The sequence below is a fragment of the Salvelinus fontinalis genome, chromosome 3 (genome assembly GCF_029448725.1).
Source record: "Salvelinus fontinalis isolate EN_2023a chromosome 3, ASM2944872v1, whole genome shotgun sequence".
Classification (NCBI taxonomy): Eukaryota; Metazoa; Chordata; class Actinopteri; order Salmoniformes; family Salmonidae; genus Salvelinus; species Salvelinus fontinalis.
The window spans coordinates 46,633,724-46,655,419 of record NC_074667.1 but is presented as its reverse complement, the minus strand read 5'-3'; the positions used below and the strand labels follow the sequence as shown (position 1 = coordinate 46,655,419).

The window sequence follows — 21,696 nt, the reverse complement described above, 5'->3', positions numbered from 1 at the left end:
TTAAATTAGCCAGGAATATATATAGGGATTTGGACTTGTGGTTTTACCTAATTCTCCATACTAGCCAATGATTTATAACGCAGATTCTGATCAAACCATAAATCCATACATTGTGCCCCTGGCCAGATAGGATGGAAGTGCAACATGTGGTTAGATGTAGTAGGCTAATGTTACGTAGCTGGGCTGGCGCATCGTTGCCAATGAAAGGCAGTTAGGCTAGCGAGCAAGCATAGGAAAACAAAAACTAAAAGTGTAAAATGTGTGACAGAGTTATAGACCGTTTAGCAGTGGTGTAAAGTACTTATTAAGTTAAAATACTTTAAAGTACCACTTAAGTAGTTTTTGGGGGTATCTGTACTTTACTTTAATATTTATATTTTTGACAATTTTTACTTTTACTTCAATACATTTCTAAATAAAATAATGTACTTTTACTCCATTCAATTTCCCTGACACTCAAAAGAACTCGTTACATTTTCAATGCTTGGTAGGACAGGAAAATGGTCAAATTCACGCACTTATCAAGAGAACATCCCTGGTCATTCATATTGCCTCTGATCTGGCGTACTCACTAAACACAAATGCTTAGTTTGTAAATGATGTCTGAGTGTTGGAGTGTTTATTTACTGGCTATCTGTAAATAAATACAAAAATAAGAAAATGGTGCCGTCTGGTTTGCTTAACATAAGGAATTTGTAATGATTTATACTTTTACATTGACTTTTGACACTTATTTTAGCAATTACATTTACTTTTGATACTTAAGTATATTTAAAACCAAATACTTTTAGACTTTTACTCAAGTAGTATTTTACTGGGTGACTTTCACTTTTACTTGAGTCATTTTCTATTATCTTTACTTTTACTCAAGTATAACAATTGGGGACTTTTTCCACCACTGCCGTTTAGGCAACATAAAAGAGGAGGATGGCTTTGGAGTTTCTCTACAAGTAGGCTGAGTCAACATGTTTTTTCTTTGAGCGCACACACACACACACACACACACACACACACACACACACACACACACACACACACACACACACACACAGAGAGAGAGAAATCAGTAACATGAACAGCCACATCATATTTAGCTTACGTTGATTGGAGTAAATCGTTATTTGTATCTTTTCTTTTAGTTGTAACTGTATTAGACTAAGCATAGGTGATTAGATGATGTTAAAATGTTGTAATGGTGCTGGAAGAGTGGCGGCAGCGCCTGTTTTCTTTGCAACTTGCGGTAACTCTCTGTGCTTATAAATCAATAGTTATTTAGTAGTCCGAAAATGTCGTAAACATTAACTTCTTTGGGCTGCAAGCCCGAAGCCGGGCACAATATGACAACAGCCACTTCAAGTGCAGGGCGCGAAATTCAAAATATATTTTTTTGAAATATTTAACTTTCACACATTAACAAGTCCAATACAGTATATAAAAGATAAACATCTTGTGAATCCAGCCAACATGTCCGATTTTTAAAATGTTTTACAGCGAAAACACCACATATATTTATGTTAGCTCACCACCAAATACAAAAAAGGAAAGAAATTTTTCACAGCACAGGTAGCATGCACAAAGCCAACCTAACTAACCAAGAACCAACCAAACTAACCAAGAAACAACTTCATCAGATGACAGTCTTATAACATGTTATACAATAAATCTATGTTTTGTTCAAAATGTGCATATTTGAGGTATAGATCAGTTTTACATTGCAGCTACCATCACAGCTACCGTCACAAATAGGACCGAAGCAGCCAGAGTAATTACAGACACCAACGTCAAATAACTAAATACTCATCATAAAACATTTCTGAAAAATCGATGGTGTACAGCAAATTAAAGACAAACATCTTGTGAATCCAGCCAATATTTCCGATTTTTTAAGTGTTTTACAGCGAAAACACAATATAGCATTATATTAGCTTACTTGTCACGTTCCTGACCTATTTCTGTTAGTTTGTTATATGTGTTAGTTGGTCAGGACGTGAGGTTGGGTGGGCATTCTATGTTTTCTGTTTCTATGTTGGTTTATGGGTTGCCTGGTATGGCTCTTAATTAGAGGCAGGTGTTTGGCGTTCCTCTAATTAAGAGTCCTATTTAGGTAGGTGTTTTCACAGTGTTCGTTGTGGGTGATTGTCTCCTGTGTTTGTGTATGTCGTTACGCCACACGGGACTGGTTTCGGTTTGTTTGTTCATCGTTGTTTTTGTGTAGCCTGTTTTCTCTATTCGTGCGTTCTTCATGTTTTATGTAAGTTCGTCGTCTAGGTCTGTCTACACCGTTTATTTGTTTTGTTAGTGTATAGTCAAGTTCGTGTTTTTTCGTAATAAATCATGTCGATAAACTCAGCTGCATTTTGGTTCGATCCCTGCTCCTCCTCTTCTGATGAAGAGGAGGAGGAAAGCCGTTACATTATTACAATAGCCTACCACACTACCGCATTCATCAAGGCACGTTAGCGATAGCAATAGGCACGTTAGCGATAGCGAATAAACCAGCAAAAGATATATAATTTTTGACTAACCTTGATAAGCGTCATCAGAGGACAGTCCTATAACATCAGGTTATACATACACTTATGTTTTGTTCGAAAATGTGCATATTTAGAGCTGAAATCAGTGGTTATACATTGTGCTAACGTAGCATCTTTTTCCCAGAATGTGCGGATATTTTTATGACACTCAAACTATTCTGACCAAATAACTATACATAAACGTTACTAAAAAATACATGTCGTATAGGAAATGATAGATACACTAGTTCTTAATGCAATCGCCGTGTTAGAATTCTAAAAATAACTTCATTACGATATGCAGTTTACGTTATGGCGAGAGCGTGCCCAAACTCTGGGCGCAAACGACTAGTACAACATGTTCGACAGATATATGAAATAGCATCATAAAATGGGTCCTACTTTTGACGATCTTTCATCAGAATGTTGTACAAGGGGTCCTTTGTCGGGAACAATCGTTGTTTGGATTTAGAATGTCCTCTTCTCCAGTCAATTAGCACGGAAAGCTAGCAAAGTGGCGCGAAGCTCTCCTTCCTGAACAAAGGCACACAACGCAACACGCCTAACGTACTGAAAAAATTTCAATAATCTAATAAAACTATATTGAAAAAACATACTTTACGATGATATTGTCACATGTATCAAATAAAATCAAAGCCGGAGATATTAGTCGTCTATAACGACAGCTGTACAGAAGGCAAAACCAGGTCCCTTCACGCGCTCTCCAGAAAACAGGAAACTGGTGACACGTCATACAAAGAGCTTTTGTTCGACCCCAGATCAAGTTACACACTCCATTTCTTCTCTCACTGCCTGTCGACATCTAGTGGAGGACGTATGAAGTGCATGTATACTGATATATATCAAGGACATTTATAGGCAGGCCCTAGAACAGAGCATCGATTTCAGATTTTCCACTTCCTGTCAGGAAGTTTGCTGCAAAATGAGTTCTGTTTTACTCACAGATATAATTCAAACGGTTTTAGAAACTAGAGAGTGTTTTCTATCCAATAGTAATAATAATATGCATATTGTACGAGCAAGAATTGAGTACGAGGCCGTTTGAAATGGGCACCTTTTATCCGGCTACTCAATACTGCCCCTGCAGCCCAAACAGGTTTTAACTTGCTCGACCATGCTGTATGTCACGTAACTGTTTGTGGACTTCACCGGACATATGTTGCTCTCCGGTTTTGTGATGAAACAAAGGTGTGGTTGAATTTATTCTGCTCACTGTGTCTTCTTATTGTCTCAGCCTTAGGCCTATACAGTTGAAGTCGGAAGTTAACGTACACATATGTTGGAGTCATTAAAACTTGTTTTTCAACCACTCCACAAATTTCTTGTTAACAAACTACAGTTTTGGCAAGTCGGCTGGGCATCTACTTTGTGCATGACACAAGTAATTTTTCCAACAATTGTTTACAGACAGATTATTTCACTTGTAATGCACTGTATCACAATTCCAGTGGGTCAGAAGTTTACATACACTAAGTTGACTGTGCTTTTAAACAGCTTAGAAAACTCCAGAAAATGATGTCATGGCTTTAGAAGCTTCTGATAGGCTAGTTGACATCATTTGAGTCAATTGCAGGTGTACCTGTGGATGTATTTCAAGGCCTATTTGCTTGACATCATGAGAAAATTTAAAGAAATCAGCCAAGACCTCAGAAAAAAAATTGTACATCTCCACATGTCTGGTTCATCCTTGGAAGCAATTTCCAAACGCCTGAAGGTACCACGTTCATCTGTACAAACAATAGTACGCAAGTATAAACACCATGGGACCACGCAGCTGTCATTCCGCTCAGGAAGGAGATGCGTTCCGTCTCCTAGAGATGCACGTACTTTGGTGCGAAAAGTGCAAATAAATCCCAGAACCACAGCAAAGGACCTTGTGAAGATGCTGGAGGAAACAGGTACAAAAGTATCTATATCTACAGTAAAACGAGTCCTATATCGACAACCTGAAAGGCCGCTCAGCAAGAAAGAAGCCACTGTTCCAAAACCGCCATAAAAAAGCCAGACTACGGTTTGCAACTGCATATGATGACAAAGATTGTAGTTTTTGTAGAAATGTCTTCTGGTCTGATGAAACAAAAATAGTACTGTTTGGCCATAATGACCATCGTTATGTTTGGAGGAGAAAGGGGGAGGCTTGCAAGCCGAAGAACACCATCCCAACTGTGAAGCACGGGGGTGGCAGCATCATGTTGTGGGGGTGCTTTGCTGCAGGAGGGACTGGTGCACTTCACAAAATAGATGGCATCATGAGGGAGGAAAATTAGGTGGATATATTGAAGCAACATCTCAAGACACCAGTCAGGAAGTTAAAGCTTGGTCGCAAATGGGTATTCCGAATGGACAATGACCCCAAATATACTTCCAAAGTTGTGGCAAAATGGCTTAAGGACAACAAAGTTAAGGTATTGGAGTGGCCATCACAAAGCCCTGACCTTAATCCCATAGAAAATGTGTGGGTAGAACTGAAAAAGCATATGCAAGCAAGGAGGCCTACCAACCTGATCCAGTTATGCCTGCTCTGTCAAGAGGAATGGGCCAAAATTCACCCAAATTATTGTGGGAAGCTTGTGGAAGGCTACCCGAAACTTTTGACCCAAGTTAAACTATTTAAAGGCATTGCTACCAAATACTAATTGAGTGTATGTAAACTTCTTACCCACTGGGAATGTGATGAAAGAAATAAAAGCTGAAATAAATAATTCTCTCTACTATTTTTCTGACATTTCACATTCTTAAAATAAATTGGTCATCCTAACTTACCTAAAATAGGGGATTTTTACTAGGATTAAATGGCAGGAATTGTGAAAAACTGAGTTTAAATGTATTTGGCTAATGTATCCGACTTCAACTGTATATCAGGTTGTCAAGCAATATGAACTAACAGGATACAGCAAACAACGCAATTATCACAACACATAGGTTATAATAAGACTTTTTTCCTGACTTGTCTTCCCCAGTGATTTTACCCACACACCACTGCTTTGGGTGATGAAAGGATATTGTATGAGAGCAAAATCAGAACATAGCATTTAGCATGATTAGAGTTCCCTCTGCTGGAGACAAGAGGAAAACATTGAAGTTAAATTAAAATGCAGATGACCTTAGTAAACACCTTCTCTCTCTCGGTCTCTTAGGAGTGGCGGTGTTGGGATGGAGTCTAAGCCGGAGCTGCAGCGTGTCTTGGATGCCAGGAAGAGGGAACAGATCATCAAGCAGAGGAAGGAGGAAGATGAGGCCAGAAAGAAAATCTCCCCTCTGGAACAAGAGCTCCTCAAGAGGAAGGAGAAGCTAGAAGAGGTAGGAGAGATCATCAATCGGTCAATACAATTATATTGCTATAGAGCTTTTTACAATTTAATCTAATCGAAATTGATTGAATAAACTCCCTTTTGTTTCTGATTCAGCTGGAGAAGGAGCAGGGAAAAAAACAGGAGACCGTGAGAGCCCCAGAGTTTGTCAAGGTCAAGGAGAACTTGAGACGGACGTCCTTTCACAATAATGGAGAGAAAGAGGTGTAGGGACAAACCGGTCCAAGTATACCGTTGAGTTAGAATCTGCTGAAGTTTGTACACTTGTGTGTATTATGCGCGTGAGTGGACACAGAACAGCTGTGTTGTGTTGCTCTGACTGCACAACTCAAGACAACAGCAAGGAAGTTCTACCTACAAGGACTGGTTGGCAAGCCATGACACAATGCCTTCACTAACCCACTCAGAGCAGAGACACAGCGGGAGAGACAGAGAGAGACAGAGAAGGAAGGTTGACTCTGCAATGGGCTACTGTTACAGGGATAGGTCAAACTGTGTCTGTGATATCTCAATCCAGAGTAACTGACATGAGAGTGTTAGGGTCAAAAAGGACAACATGGACTCGGGGGTAGACGTAACATAGTAAACGTAATTCCGGGGCACTCCAAATAGTATGATATGTTACGTTTCGTATGGTATGAATTAATTTGTGGATGTCCATCATCCATTTCGTATGATTATTACGAATGACAATTCATACGATATGTTACGGATTGCAATTCGTATAATATGCTAAGAATTTGCTAAACATATGACATGATACGAATTCCAATTTGTTGTCGCTAACGTTAGCTAGGTGGCTAGCGTTAACTAGACTAACGGTTAGGGTTAGGGGTTAAGGATAAGCTTAGGAGCTAGGTTAAAGGGTTAGGGGAAGGGTTAGCTAACATGCTAAGTAGTTGCAAAGTAGCTAAAAAGTAGTAAATAGTTGCAAAGTTGTTCATTAGCTAAAATGCTAAATGTTGCCCGTGATGAGATTTGAATACACAACCTTTGGGTTGCTAGACATTCGTGTTCTAGGCCTACTCATGCATCCCGACCAACCACCCTACTTTTGTTTTTACCTTAAGTAACCTTCTGTCTTATGTAACCATACCAAACATGACATATCATACTAGTGTCAAATTTACGTTTACTATGTTACTTTTAGTCTATAAGACCAGGCTGAAGAAGAGGGGAGAAGCTATTCACTAGTGGATGTAGTGTTCCGTACTGCAATGACTCTAGAAACAAGGACACGTAAGATGTTAAGAGACAAATCCAAAGTTGGTTGTTTATCTCAAGTGTGTCACAAAGCAGTGGTTACTTTTCATCTTAGGCTGTGTATATCCAATAGCAATTCTCTAGGTTACAGTATAAGAAGCACACTGTACCTGCACACACAATCAGTACAGATTGTTAATAACAGTAAACAATCAAATGTTCCTCCTACTAATGGCATTTATCTGCAATTCAAGGTCACATGTCTCAATGTGAAATCTCTCACTGAGAAAGCACCTATCCCTAACAGTGCCTTCCTAGCTCTAGCTGCATGTCATCCTAATCAAAAAGTTCAAACCAAGGAACGCTATCTTTATGAAATGGTGGTGCGTGTGACGCTTATACCAACAGTATACTATCAAACCACATGATCTGAGGAATCAGATAGAGTATTTGTACAGTATGTAGGTGAGTGTGAGTGGTTGTGTGAATGCATGTTGCAGACACAAGAGACTGACACAGAAATCGCGGTCCTTTGTAGCTCAGTTGGTAGAGTATGGCGCTTGTAACGCCAGGGTAGTTTGATTCCTGGGACCACCCATACGTAAAATGTATGTGCGTGTGAGATTGTATAAAAGCATCTGCTATCTGTAGCATACGTTATATTATAGATATAGATTTTTCTCTAACCCCATTTCACAATTTTTTGTAACATATACATGTTTTGAAAAGGGATATTTATGTTTTGTGCTTAAGGTCTGAGACCAGGTAGATATTCTCACATTTGTAATTGCATCACAGCGCTTTTTAAATAGTATTATGTAGCGATACAAAATAAAATGCAATCATTTGAATGTTATTTCAATAAGGCACTTTAGAACTTTGAAATTATGTATCTGAACATTTATTTTACCGATCAATTATGCATTTGTCATTTTTTAAATGTCTTTAATATGTTTTTATCCTGATTGCATATAGATGGCCATTTGTATTTTGGTGTTTTTTCACCAAATATTGTTCTACTTGTATGAAATATCTGCCTTTACTGACTCCTGCAGCCACTTAAGATGTTTAATATTATAAAACTGTACATGTTATAAACATGAATACATTCTTTCTGATTTCTATTTCAGTCTCTTCATTGCATAGAAGCACAAATATATTAATGTATGAATATTTCAATAGCTTTCACATTGACAGAATGATTGTTATGAATAACAAAGGTTTGTACTTCAAATTACTATGGTACATGTTTGAGAAGAGAGGTACAAAGAGCTGGAGAAAATTGTATTCCTTTCTAAGAAAATAAATAAAGGACAAACACTGCATTGATAGTTGCACTGTGACCTTTCATTTGGTCTGATAATGTCTGGATCATTCCACAAAAATAGTGGCTTTCCTGTCGCCCGCCTTAACCACCTGGAAAATCACTTAAAAAGGTCAGATAATGTCACGACTTCGACCGAGGCAGGCTCTCCTTCCCGTTCGGGTGGCGCTCGGCGGTCGTCGTCACCGGCCTATTAGCTGCCACTGATACTTTTCTCCCCCTCCCTATGTGTTTATTGGGTGCACCTGTTTTGTATTAGGGTGTAATTAGTTGGGCTTATTAGTCAGCCGGCCCGCACGTTTCTTTGTGCGGGATTGTTTGTTAGTAAGAGTGGTGTTTGTTTCGTTCTTCGTGTTTACTGGACTGTGTTCGTTTCCCCCATGTCTGGGGTTGTTTGAGGAGTACACCCAGTGTGTTAGTAGGGTGGCCTGGTTTCTCCGTGTTCATTTAAAGAACAGTTGTTATTGCACCTGCTGTTTCCCTGCGCTTGACTACGCACTCCGACACCCAGGCCTTACAAATAATAACACAAAATATATGTTTTTGTTTTAATTTAAGTGTATTATTGTTAATAAAACATATGTAAGACAGTTAAATTGCAAAATATTATTGTATACATCGTAGAACAGGGTTTCCCAAGCTCGGTCCTGGGCCCCGCCTGGTTGTACGTCTGTTTTGGTTTTTGCCCCAGCACTACACAGCTGATTAAAAGAATCTAAACTTGATAATTCGTTGGTTATTTGAATCAGCCGTGTAGTGATAGGGCAAACCCAAAACGTACACCCTGGTGGGGCCCCAGGACAGAGTTTGAGAAACCCTTATATTAGAACACGGTCAGTATCATGAAAATGGCTTGTCCCTCGGGTCATGAGTCGTGGTTTAGTGACATATTATTGAGTTAAAATAAATTGTTTTATGTCATAATACAAAGGAAAGTATTACAGTTATTTAGTAGATTACCTGAAAAACGAAAAGATCAACTAAATATTGTAAATCATTTACAGGGAATACCTGTCCCTCAATTTCATGCCACTGGTGTTACCCCCATTATAAAAACAGCCATTTAAAAAAAAATGTTACATCCTTTCCAACTAATTCCTGGGTCAAAGGTTAATTGAAGGTGGGGCTGTTATGAAAAGCACATGGTGAGTCTGCACTCTCTCTTCATATGTTAGCAACTTGATTATTAATTTGGTAATTCGATGCGAAGCATTAAGATGTGTCACTGGTGTTACACAGTTTATACTAAAGGGAACAGGAAATTTGATTAAAATATATTATCAAATCACATGATTAAGTCATTTATTTACAATTTAAGAAGTGCGGTTTGAACAACTGTGGCCGCCATCTTAGATATTCTATATTTTCTGCAGATTTGTCACTGGTGTTACCATCACTGGTGTTACTGTTCCTGCTGGATGTAATAGAATAGTCTGAAGATACTGTCAATGGTGCTATTATAGAAAAATGTGTTTTGTTTAAAGTAAATTATTACTAATTTAAAAAAAAATCTCTATCAATGACTTTTTCTGTCTTAATTATATATGCAAAGTAAATAGTCAAATTACTTTCTGGGAAGCCTGAATTGTCATTAAAATATACAGTAGGTAACACAAGGCAACACAATCAAAATATAAAAATACATTAAGATTTAATTTATGTTGATTAAGGGGCTAATTATTATCTAAGTCAAAATAAATCAATAATAATAGAACAACCCGTCTATAATCATCGATTTTTTATTGAATGATGTTGAACAGGAGATTAATAATATTATTTGGTGAGCTAGGTTACAGAGACAAACACACAAAGTTCTAGCAAACAACGTTCCATCAGTATGCATCATCAGTGAGTTTGCAACAGTGTATTGAGTTTAGCGTCCCTATTGGGTCCATTTAGGGAGAGCCAGGGAGCTGTCTCTTTTGCCAAACAAACTGAACACAGTGCACTCATTCCACTTCCTATATAATGTTACAAACCAGAAAATGAGACGTGAGCAGCAGTGTCGAGGCTGGAATTCTGAACTGGTAACACCTGAACAGGTAACAAACCAAAGCCTGGGAGAGTGAGTGGCAATATGTAGCTTCTCCAACTCCGCTAAGCCTTCATTAAGATTGGGAGATGGTGGCAGTACAAAATATATTGTCACCAAAATTCCATAAACGTGTCTGTCGTGACATTTTTGGGGTGGGAGTTGTGCCTTCAGTTTAATATCCCAACTTTGACCAACTTGCAAATTCTCCAAGGTATCCAATGGAATGTTTTCATGGGATTAGGATATTCAACTGCACAATAAAATGATTCAGACTCAGACCCTGAACTAAGAATAATTGATTGCTATGAGTAAAACAGAGAGAATATCTTGTTTGAATATCTTGCTCAGGCAGAAGAGACAATTGCAGAAAGCTTTTGTTAAGCATTGGGAGACACCATTAGACATAGTCCTCTGTGCCCTCACTAACTTCTTTGGCCACTTAATTATTGGGGTAGAGTAACGTGACACTCTGCATCACAAGAAGACTCTTTGTCCTCAAACCACTATCACCCTCCTGTGTGCTTAATCCTAAAGAATCTTCAGGATCCGATTTGTACTACTCCGCTAAACAGGAGCCAAATTGTTTCAACTAGCCTTGGTGACAACCTGGTCTCAGAGCATTTCATATTATTCTGTACGTAAATCCAAGACATTCCATTTAGTATGTTATGTATTAATGTGTGAATGTCCATCACCGATTTTGTATGATAACTTGCTCTTCTCTACAGCAGTGGAAGTAACCTATTTTATATTAGACTGTAGAAACCAATAACTAATGACAAGCTAAGCCAGATTTGCAAGTTAAAATGCAAAGACAGAAATGTGTTACTTACAACTAGCCTATAGCATAACTGTTATGATGATGAAGATATGAATACACATCATGTTACATTCGTGTCTGCACTTCAGTTTGTCTATTGAAGTATTGTGTGATTTTCTATAATTTTTTCCTTATTGAAAAAAATCGAATCACTTATACAAAGTGATATGAAGCTGCACATGGCGCATTCACAGGTTTTTCATGTGTTGTACACTCAGTGTATGTGTGTTTGTCTGTGTGGGTGTGTGCATGACTGAGTGCATGTGTGCTAAGGTGTGGAGAATCAACAAGAGGAACAGGGCCAAAGAGGGTGCTCTATTTCTAAGCACTGTCCTCCATGTATCCATTCCTAATATTGAGTTGCACCCCCCTATTGCCCATTCACCCTCTGAATAGCACACATACACAATCAATGTCTCAACTGTCTCAAGGCTTAAACATCCTTCGTTAACCTGTCTCCTCCCATTCATCTACATTGAGGTGGATTTAACAAGTGACATCAATAAGGGATCATAGCTTTCACCTGGATTCACCTGGTCAGTCTATGTCATAGAAAGAGGTGCTCTTAATGCTTTGTACACTCAACATAGATTAATGCTACACACACAACACAACTGATCCTACCAGACTCTTATTATACTGCTCAATTTATACACCCCATCCCCCCTTCCCCAATACACATGTAAATATTGGACTATAAATAGTGCCTTCCTGTATTATACTTATGCTAAAATGTTTATTTTATTCTACTGCCATTTACATTATGTTCATATTCATATTTTTTTAATATCTTAATGTTGTTGCATTGTCGAGAAGGAACCTGCAAGTAAGCATTTTGTTGGACAATGTATACTACATAGTGCATTCGGAAAGTATTCAGACCTCTTGACTTTTTCCACATTTTGTTACGTTACAGCGTTATTCTAAAATGGATAAATAAAACAATTTCCTCATCAATCTACACACAATGCCACATAATGACAAGGTTTTTAGAAATGTTTGCAAATTTATATAAAAAAATACCTCATTTACATAAGAACTCAGACGCTTTGCTATATGCTGTTTCCATTGATCCTTGAGAGGTTTTTACAACTTGATTGGAGTCCACCTGTGGTCAATTAAATTGATTGGACATGATTTGGAAAGGCACACACCTGTCTATATAAGGTCCCACAGTTGACAGTGCATGTTAGAGCAAAACCAAGCCATGAGGTTGAAGGAATTGTCCATAGAGCTCCGAGACAGGATTGTGTCGAGGCACAGATCTGGGGAAGGGTACCAAAGAAAATTCTGCAGCATTGAAGTTCCCCAAGAACACAGTGGACTCCATCATTTTTAGATGGAAGAAGTTTGGAACCCCCAAGACTCTTCCTAAAGCTGGCCAATTGGCCAAACTGAGCAATCAGGGGAGAAAGGCCTTGGTAAGGGAGGTAACCAAGAAACCAAAGCTCACTCTGTGGAGATGGGAGAACCTTCAAAGAACGACAACCATCTCTGCAGCCCTCCGCCAATCAGGCCTTTATGATAGAGTGGCCAGACGGAAGCCACTCCTCAGTAAAAGGCCGCTTGGAGTTTGCCAAAAGGCACCTAAAGGGATCTCAGACCATGAGAGAGAGAGACTTTTGAAAAAAGCTGTGGAGTAAAATCGATACAATTTTACTTAGTTCTATCACTATCAATAGTGGACTTGTTATTTGTTGTCATCGGATAATACATTTGACATTTGATAGTTAAGTAACTTAATACATTATTCCTACATAAACTCAGCAAAAAAAGAAACGTCCCTTTTTCAGGACCCTGTCTTTCAAAGATAATTTATAAAAATCCAAATAACTTCACAGATCTTCATTGTAAAGCGTTTAAACACTGTTTCCCATGCTTGTTCAATGAACCATAAACAATTAACGAACATGCACCTGTGGAACGGTCGTTAAGACACTAAAAGCTTGCAGACGGTAGGCAATTAAGGTCACAGTTAGGACACTAAAGAGGCCTTTCTACTGACTCTGAAAAGCACCAAAAGAAAGATGCCCAGGGTCCCTGCTCGGATTCACGTTTATCGTCGAAGGAATGAGCGTTACACCAAGGCCTGTACTCTGGAGCAGGATCGATTTAGAGGTGGAGGGTCCGTCATGGTCTGGGTCGGTGTGTCACAGCATCATTGGACTGAGCTTGTTGTCATTGCAGGCAATCTCAACGCTGTGCGTTACAGGGAAGACATCCTCCTCCCTCATGTGGTACCCTTCCTGCAGGCTCATCCTGACATGAACCTCCAGCATGACAATGCCACCAGCCATAATGCTCGTTCTATGTGTGATTTCCTGCAAGACAGAAATGTCAGTGTTCTGCCATGGTCAGCGAAGAGCCTGAATCTCAATCTCATTGAGCACATCTGGAACCTGTTGGACAGGAGAGTGAGGGCTAGGGCCCCCCAGAAATGTCCGGAAATTTGCAGGTGCCTTGGTGGAAGAGTGGGGTAACATCTCACAGCAAGAACTGTCAAATCTGGTGCAGTCCATGAGGAGGAGATGCACTGCAGTGCTTAATGCAGCTGGTGGCCACACCAGATACTGACTGTTCCTTTTGATTTTGACCCCCCTTTGTTCAGGGACACATTATTCAATTTCAGTTAGTCACATGTCTGTGGAACTTGTTCAGTTTATGTCTCAGTTGTTGAATCTTATGTTGATACAAATATTTACACACGTTAAGTTTTCTGAAAATAAACACAGTTGACAGTGAGAGGACGTTTCTTTTTTTGCTGAGTTTATATTAAGTACTGTGTTATTGCAAATATTCCTCTGTGTTTTTCTTTTTGTTAGCTCTGCTGAGGAAATCCACAGCTGCTGACTTCCTGAGACCAGTGAGAGAAAAGTGTTTTGCAGGGTGTTTCCCTGCACGCTACAGTATGGAGGACAGTGAGGCTGAGGAGCTAGTGGAAGCCAACTTCGTGAGTTCAGGCTGGCAGACACACGTTGAAGTATAGACAGTACATATGGGTCACTCAATATCATAGTATTACTCAAATTACAAAATACTGCACCTGAGACCAGCATGCTACGGTGTTCCTCCTTTTAGAATGGCTTAGTTAAAGCTAGAACTAATCAAATCTGTTTCAGCTAACTGGGTCTCACCTGAAAAATAGATGTTTATCTCTGTAACTATATTGGCCATAAACACTGCAACGTGGACTCAGGTAAAATCAAGGACACACAAATGAGCGTAATATGTTACATTTGGTATAGTTTGTATTAATTTGTGAATATCCATCATCCATTTTTTTTTTTACCTTTATTTAACTAGGCATGTCAGTTAAGAACAAATTCTTATTTACAATGACGGCCTACCCCAGCCAAACCCTAACCCAGACAATGCTGGGCCAATTGTGTGGTGCCCTATGGGACTCCCAATCAAGGCCGGTTGTGATATAGCCTAGAATCGAACCAGGGTCTGTAGTGACGCCTCTAGCACTGAGGTGCAGTGCCTTAGACTGCTGCGCCACTCGAGAGCACAATCCATATGATATGTTTTGCAATTTGTTGTGGCTAATGTTAGCTAGGTGGCTAACGCTAGCTGGTTGGCTAACATTAGTTAGACTAGGGGTAAGGGTTAGGGTTAGGAGTTAGGTTAAATGTCTAGAGTTAAGGGAAGGGTTAGCTAACATGCTAAGTAGTTGCAAAGTAACAAAAAAAGTAGTAAGTAGTTGCAAAGCTGCTAATTAGCTAAAATGCTAAAGTTGTACGTGAAGAGATTTGATCACGCAACCTTTGGGTTACTAGCAGTTTGCATTATAGCCCACCCATCCACACCAACCAACTACCCTCCCTCCTTTTGTTTTTGCGTTAAGTAACCTTTTGTCTTATGTAACCATACCTAACATAACATATCATACTAATTTGAGTGTACCGGATTTTCGTTTACTATGTTATGTCTAGTCTATGATGTCAAGCTAGACTGACAAACATTGCTCTGTAAGTTGATCCTCCAGGGCAGTGGTGCAGCTCCCACTACCATGCTCTGACATACAGGGGAAGACAGCTCAGGACATTGACCCTGACATTGTTACAATCTGTTTCATTTGCACCAGCCTCAAATATCACATTTGATTTCTAGTATGAGAATCGTTACTAGTCCTGAACTTGAACAACTGTGGCTAACTCAACAGACAGTAGTAATATGGAGTACTTCATATTCTGTAATACAGTAAAGCCTGCTATCTGTAACACAATTTGTGAGGATTACATTACTTTTTCAATTCACAGGAGGACAGTTCAAAGATGCTGTTGAATGGCGATACTGTGGCATTGGTGAAATCGGTAAGTTCCATGTTTTTCAAACTTTTGATCGAAAAGAAGGTGCCAGTCCATAATTTTGTTTTCTGTGTCTTTTTTTCAGAGCCCTAGCAGTGGGGCTATGCTAGAAGGCTCGGAGATGTAGCCCTGGAGTGTAATGTAGCATCAGGCCAGGCCAAGGCCAGGAGAGCTGGAGCGGAGAGAGAGAGGAGAAGCATGGGTCTTATCTATAACGAATGATACAATGCAAGGCCAAATATTCCACTTTATTCATCATTATCTCTTGGGGTGGGAGGAATCAAACAAAAATATTTTTCTCTTTAAAAGGTAAGTGGTAAAACGTGATCTACGAGAGGCAACTTGAAGTGCAATAATAATATTATGTGGTGCAATGGAAAATGTCGTTTTTGCAAAACATTTTTTGAAGAGTAATGTTTTGGAATGAGCCAACTCCCAAGTAAAACTGTTTACTTATGGGAATTTATAATGTACAATTAAATTCACCCTAGGCCGTATTACCTGTACTTGAATATCCAGCTTACTGATTTACAAATAAATAGGCAGGCCTACCTTGATATGTCTGTGTCAGTATCTCAATAAATGAATATTTTAACCAATTGTTGTCATTTGTATGTGGTGTCTAAGATAATTAGTTATGTAGATTGGGGGAATGCTATTAAGTGTAAGGCAATATTATTTCACATGAAGAGAGCAATGGAAAGAGCTATGTAAGCTTGTAAAGAGGAAAACACAATATCTGCAATATAGAATGAAACATCAGTACCTCGGAAGGCAAATTGCCTTTTTGAGAAATCAGTAAATCAGAAAAATATGTGTAAATCTAAACTCTGCTGCCATCATCAGGCAAAAGATGAAACCATTCTTAGAACCATGACCCGGAAAGGAACCTCCCAGATTTCTGAAAAGATAGAATAACTACCCTAAACAATACATAATTCATTCTCACTGGAAATTCCTTTTCCTACCAGGAGAGAGAAACCACATGTGAATCTAACCTACCTGCATCTGTCCATTGTTGTCCCCAGCTCAGTGAATGAGATTATGTACATTACGTATTTTATTTGTTTTGTTTCCTGTTTGGACCCCAGGAAGAGTAGCCAGCAGCTAATTGAGGATCCCAATAAAATACTAAATACAAAAAATACTAAAGCATGTTGACAGGGGGGCTTGCAGGTCCAGACAAGGATATCAGGGAGAACTACAGTATAGACACCTGACACTGTGTTCTGACAATGTTCCTACCTGTTGCTGGTGAGATGTTTCTAGGAGAACCCAGCCAGGAAAGTATGGAGGCTTGTCAGCTATACCGTGGGAGAAGAAACGCTCTAGAGAGCTGGGAAAGGGACCAAGTCTGGAGTTGGGCTGGGCTGGGAATGGGAGAGGAGTTTTAAGGATGGAGGTCTGAGCAGTGGCGGTTCTAGACCATTTCAACTGGGGGGGCCAAGCTGGGGCAAGTTGTACTGTTAGAGGGGCCAGTTACATTAGACGTTATTGTTGTCATATCGTTTTCGTCACTGCATTGCAGGCGTTAGCAGGCAAAAGACCATGTTCATAATCATCATCGTTGCCACTGTCTAATAACGGATGTAAAAAAAGAACGATAGCAAAAATTAGTTATGTAAAAATTTCATACTCCACATTTAGGGGGGCCACAAGGGGGTCTACAATTGTTGTCACAGGGGCACTGGCCCCCCTGCCCCCCAAGAACCGCTAGTGGGTCTGAGAAATAGGAACACCACAAAAACAAACAGGAAGCACAAAAGGTACTTTGATTTTCTAGAATGTAAACTGCTGGCGCCATTGTTAGCCCTCTGTTGTATTGAGTTAGGGTGTTAGTCCCATGAGATAAACATGTAAAACAGTACTATGGACCAGAGCACTCAAAGGGATGTTGTACATTCATTTTCATTTTATCCAATTATTCTGCAGGAAGTCTTTTCATGCTCAGTGCCATAAAGGATTAGCAAACTTTCTTTCTGTTATTGCTCCAGAAAAAAACAATGGGTCAATGTGACCGACTGGGTCCAAACCAAGGTCTCCTACAAACCTGTATTAGACCGCTGAGCAAACGTTAAGGTCTATCTGTCCGTCCGTCTGTCGGTTGGAAAAAACATATAACACAGTTGGCTGTCGCTGACTATCTACTACGCTACTGCCACAAGAGGGCAGAAACGCGCTGTAAGTATTTGCCGCTATAATTGCTCTCAACTCTCAAATTATGTGTTTATAGATGTTGCTGTCTAGTAATGGAACAGTGAAGTGTAGGGTTGAATTCCTGCCAGACTAGATGTGCACGCATTGTATCGTATGTATGGAACGCCGTTTGTGCTCTTGTGTGTCAAAAAAGATACGACGCGTCAAATAACACTATTCTATTATAGAATGTTGTGTATGCTGAATTTGCACGTGCAAGCGCCACCACTATGATCACTGTCAAATATGTACAATACTGCGGTTGGTAATAAAGTATTTGTTCGACCGAATGGGGAAACGTCTGTGTGAGCGTTTGAAAATAGATCAAGATTAGAGGTCGACTGATTAATCGGAATGACCGATAAATTAGGGCCGATTTCAAGTTTCATAACAATCGGAAATTGGTAATTATGGACGCCGATTTTGCCGATTTTATTTTTTACACCTTTATTTAACTAGGCAAGTCAGTTAAGAACACATTCTTATTTTCAATGACGGTCTAGGAACGGTGGGTTTAACTGCCTTGTTCAGGGGCAGAACGACAGATTTTTACCTTGTCAGCTCAGGGATTCAATCTTGCAACCTTACAGTTAATTAGTCCAACGCTGCCTCACGAGGAGCCCGCCTGTTACCCGAATGCAGTAAGAAGCCAAGGTAAGTTGCTAGCTAGCATTAAACTTATCTTATAAAAAACAATCAATCAATCAATCATAATCACTAGTTATAACTACACATGGTTGATAATATTACTAGTTTATCTAGCGTGTCCTGTGTTGCATATAATCGATGCAGTGCGCATTCGCGAAAAATGACTGTCGTTGCTCCAACATGTACCTAACCATAAACATCAATACCTTTCTTAAAAATTTTAAACCTGCATATTTAGCTAAAAGAAATCCAGGTTAGCAGGCAATATTAACCAGGTGAAATTGTGTCACTTCTCTTGCGTTCATTGCGCGCAGAGTCAGGGTATATGCAACAGTTTGGGCCGCCTGGCTCATTGCGAACTAATTTGCCAGAATTTTATGTAATTATGACATAACATTGAAGGTTGTGCAATGTAACCGGAATATTTAGACTGATGGATGCCACCCGTTAGATAAAATACGTAACGGTTCCGTATTTCACTGAAAGAATACATTTTTTGTTTTCGAGATGATAGTTTCCCGATTTGACCATATTGATGACCTAAGGCTCGTATTTCTGTGTGTTATTATGTTATAATTAAGTCTATGATTTGATAGAGCAGTCTGGCTGAGCGATGGTGGGCACCAGCATGCTCGTAAGCATTCATTCAAACAGCACTTTTGTGCGTTTTGCCAGCATCTCTGCTGTTTTTGAATTAAAGCCTATCAACTCCCGAGATTAGGCTGGTGTAACTGGTGTAACGGATGTGAAATGGCTAGCTAGTTAGCGGGGTGCGCGCTAATAGCGTTTCAAACGTCACTTGCTCTGAGACTTGGAATAGTTGTTCCCCTTGCTCTGCATGGGTAACGCTGCTTCGAGGGTGGCTGTTGTCGATGTGTTCCTGGTTCGAGCCCAGGTAGCGGCGAGGAGAGGGATGGAAGCTATACTGTTACACTGGCAATACTAAAGTGCCTATAAGAACATCCAATAGTCAAAGGTATATGAAATACAAATCGTATAGAGAGAAATAGTCCTATAATTCCTATAATAACTACAACCTAAAACTTCTTACCTGGGAATATTGAAGACTCATGTTAAAAGGAACCACCAGCTTTCATATGTTCTCATGTTCTGAGCAAGGAACTTAAACAATAGCTTTCTTACATGGCACATATTGCACTTTTACTTTCTTCTCCAACACTTTGTTTTTGCATTATTTAAACCAAATTGAACACGTTTCATTATTTATTTCAATCAAGTTTATTTTATATAGCCCTTCGTATATCAGCTAATATCTCGAAGTGCTGTACAGAAACCCAGCCTAAAACCCCAAACAGCAAGCAATGCAGGTGTAGAAGCACGGTGGCTAGGAAAAACTCCCTAGAAAGGCCAAAACCTAGGAAGAAACCTAGAGAGGAACCAGGCTATGAATGGTGGCCAGTCCTCTTCTGGCTGTGCCGGGTGGAGATTATAACAGAACTATGCCAAGATGTTCAAAATGTTCATAAGTGACAAGCATGGTCAAATAATAATCATGAATAATTTTCAGTTGGCTTTTCATAGCCGGTCATTAAGAATTGAAAACAGCAGGTCTGGGACAGGTGGCGGTTCCATAACCGCAGGCAGAATAGTTGAAACTGGAATAGCAGCAAGGCCAGGTGGACTGGGGACAGCAAGGAGTCATCATGCCCGGTAGTCCTGACGTATGGTCCTAGGGCTCAGGTTCTCAGAGAGAGAATTTTTGAGGCTAAATTGATTTTATTGATGTATTATATTAAGTTAAAATAAGTGTTCATTCAGTATTGTTGTAATTGTCATTATTACAAATAAATAAATCAAAAAATCGGCCGATTAATCTGTATCGGCTTTTTTTGGCCCTTCAATAATCGGTGTCGGTATCAGCATTGAAAAATCATAATCGGTCGACCTCTAATCAGGATCAAACATTTTTGATACATTGGTTATTAGCAACTTCTGGGTTAGCTAGCTAGTTTTAGCGTGGTACCTAGCTAGCACCAATGCAACCAGTCTGAAAACAATGACCAATAAAAACTGCAGTAATTTTCAATATTCTTAGCATTGGTTTAGGAATCCATGTGAGTATGTAATAGCTAGGTAGCCACTTGTTGTTCTCCTATTGAAATAACTAGCTATGCCATCTACTTAACCCTATTGCTCAAAACTAACGTTATAAACAGCCAGCTAGCTTCATCTGGCTAGTATGGTTGACCGGGCCGGGTTATGTGTTGTGAAACTAGCCACAATAGTGGAATTAGCGTTTCACCTTCAAAGTAAAAGTCCATATTTAAAGTGATGCCGTATGTTACAATTGGTGAAATCATGCCATATTTAGACTAGATATTCTTAAACAAGTATGAGTCTACTCGGTGACGCCCGGTCACTGTTCCCCGGGCGCCGAAGACGTAGATGTCGATTATGGCAGCCCCCCGCACCTCTGATTCAGAAGGGTTGGGTTAAATGCGGAAGACACATTTCAGTTGAATGCATTCAGTTGTACAACTGACTAGGTATCCCCCTTTCCCCACCCACAGAACACAACTGTGAAGAGTTTACGCACATATTAGCGTCATAGTAGCTCTTATTTTGGGACTTTGACTGTGGCAAATCACCTCCCCAGTCAGCCTATTGTTTGTATTGACATGTATATTGCACTGGACAGCCTTACCCCATTTCATTGATCCCCAATCCTTAGGTATCAGTCTACTCAGTACCCAAGTGCTTTTTCCCCAAAGTCCTCCTCAAGAGTTATCAGGTTCCCAAACATCCAGGTTGTATTGTTTTTCCTCTGGAATAGTGTTCAATACCCATAGTAGGTTGACTGGTACAATCAATGTGGCTCAATTCAGTGGTTTCAGAGACCCGCAATAAGAGCTACGACACTAATGTCCTCTGGGTGTCACTGAGTAGACTGATACCCCATCCACAATCCATAGGTAAGGCTGTACAGTGAAATAAAGTATGTCCCCAATGCAATTCTAAAATCTAATACATCCAGTGTGATTAACAGATTTTTTTCATATTAACAAATTATTGTGTTTTGTTGAATTTATAGAAGAACATTCCAACCTCGTTTAGCATGATTTATTCCATTCTCCATTATGGCATGATTCCACTATTTGTATTCATTTGCATCACTTTCAATGAGACTTATTTTGAAGGTGAACCACAAATTCCACTATTATGGATACTCCTTATTGTGGCTAGCTTCACATAGGTGGGTCTGACCACTATTAATCACATAAGGACTGTCTTATAAAGTAAGGGTATTTTAGATGATGCCTAGCTAGATAGTTAGCTAGCTAGCTAACTGTAGCT

At 39.5% G+C, this 21,696-nt stretch overlaps 1 protein-coding gene across 2 annotated transcripts in view; it reads left to right on the top strand.

Annotated features, from left to right (window-relative positions):
* The window catches only part of LOC129851011 (protein FAM107B-like), a 46,468-nt gene extending 38,093 nt beyond the window's left edge, over nucleotides 1-8,375 (top strand). For both annotated transcript variants that reach the window (XM_055917156.1, XM_055917155.1), the window contains 2 exons: nucleotides 5,672-5,834; nucleotides 5,942-8,375. In XM_055917156.1, the coding sequence (XP_055773131.1) occupies nucleotides 5,672-5,834; nucleotides 5,942-6,055 (277 nt within the window). In that variant the 3' untranslated portion in view covers nucleotides 6,056-8,375. The remainder of the gene's footprint in view (nucleotides 1-5,671; nucleotides 5,835-5,941) is intronic.
* Nucleotides 8,376-21,696: the final 13,321 nt, after the last annotated feature.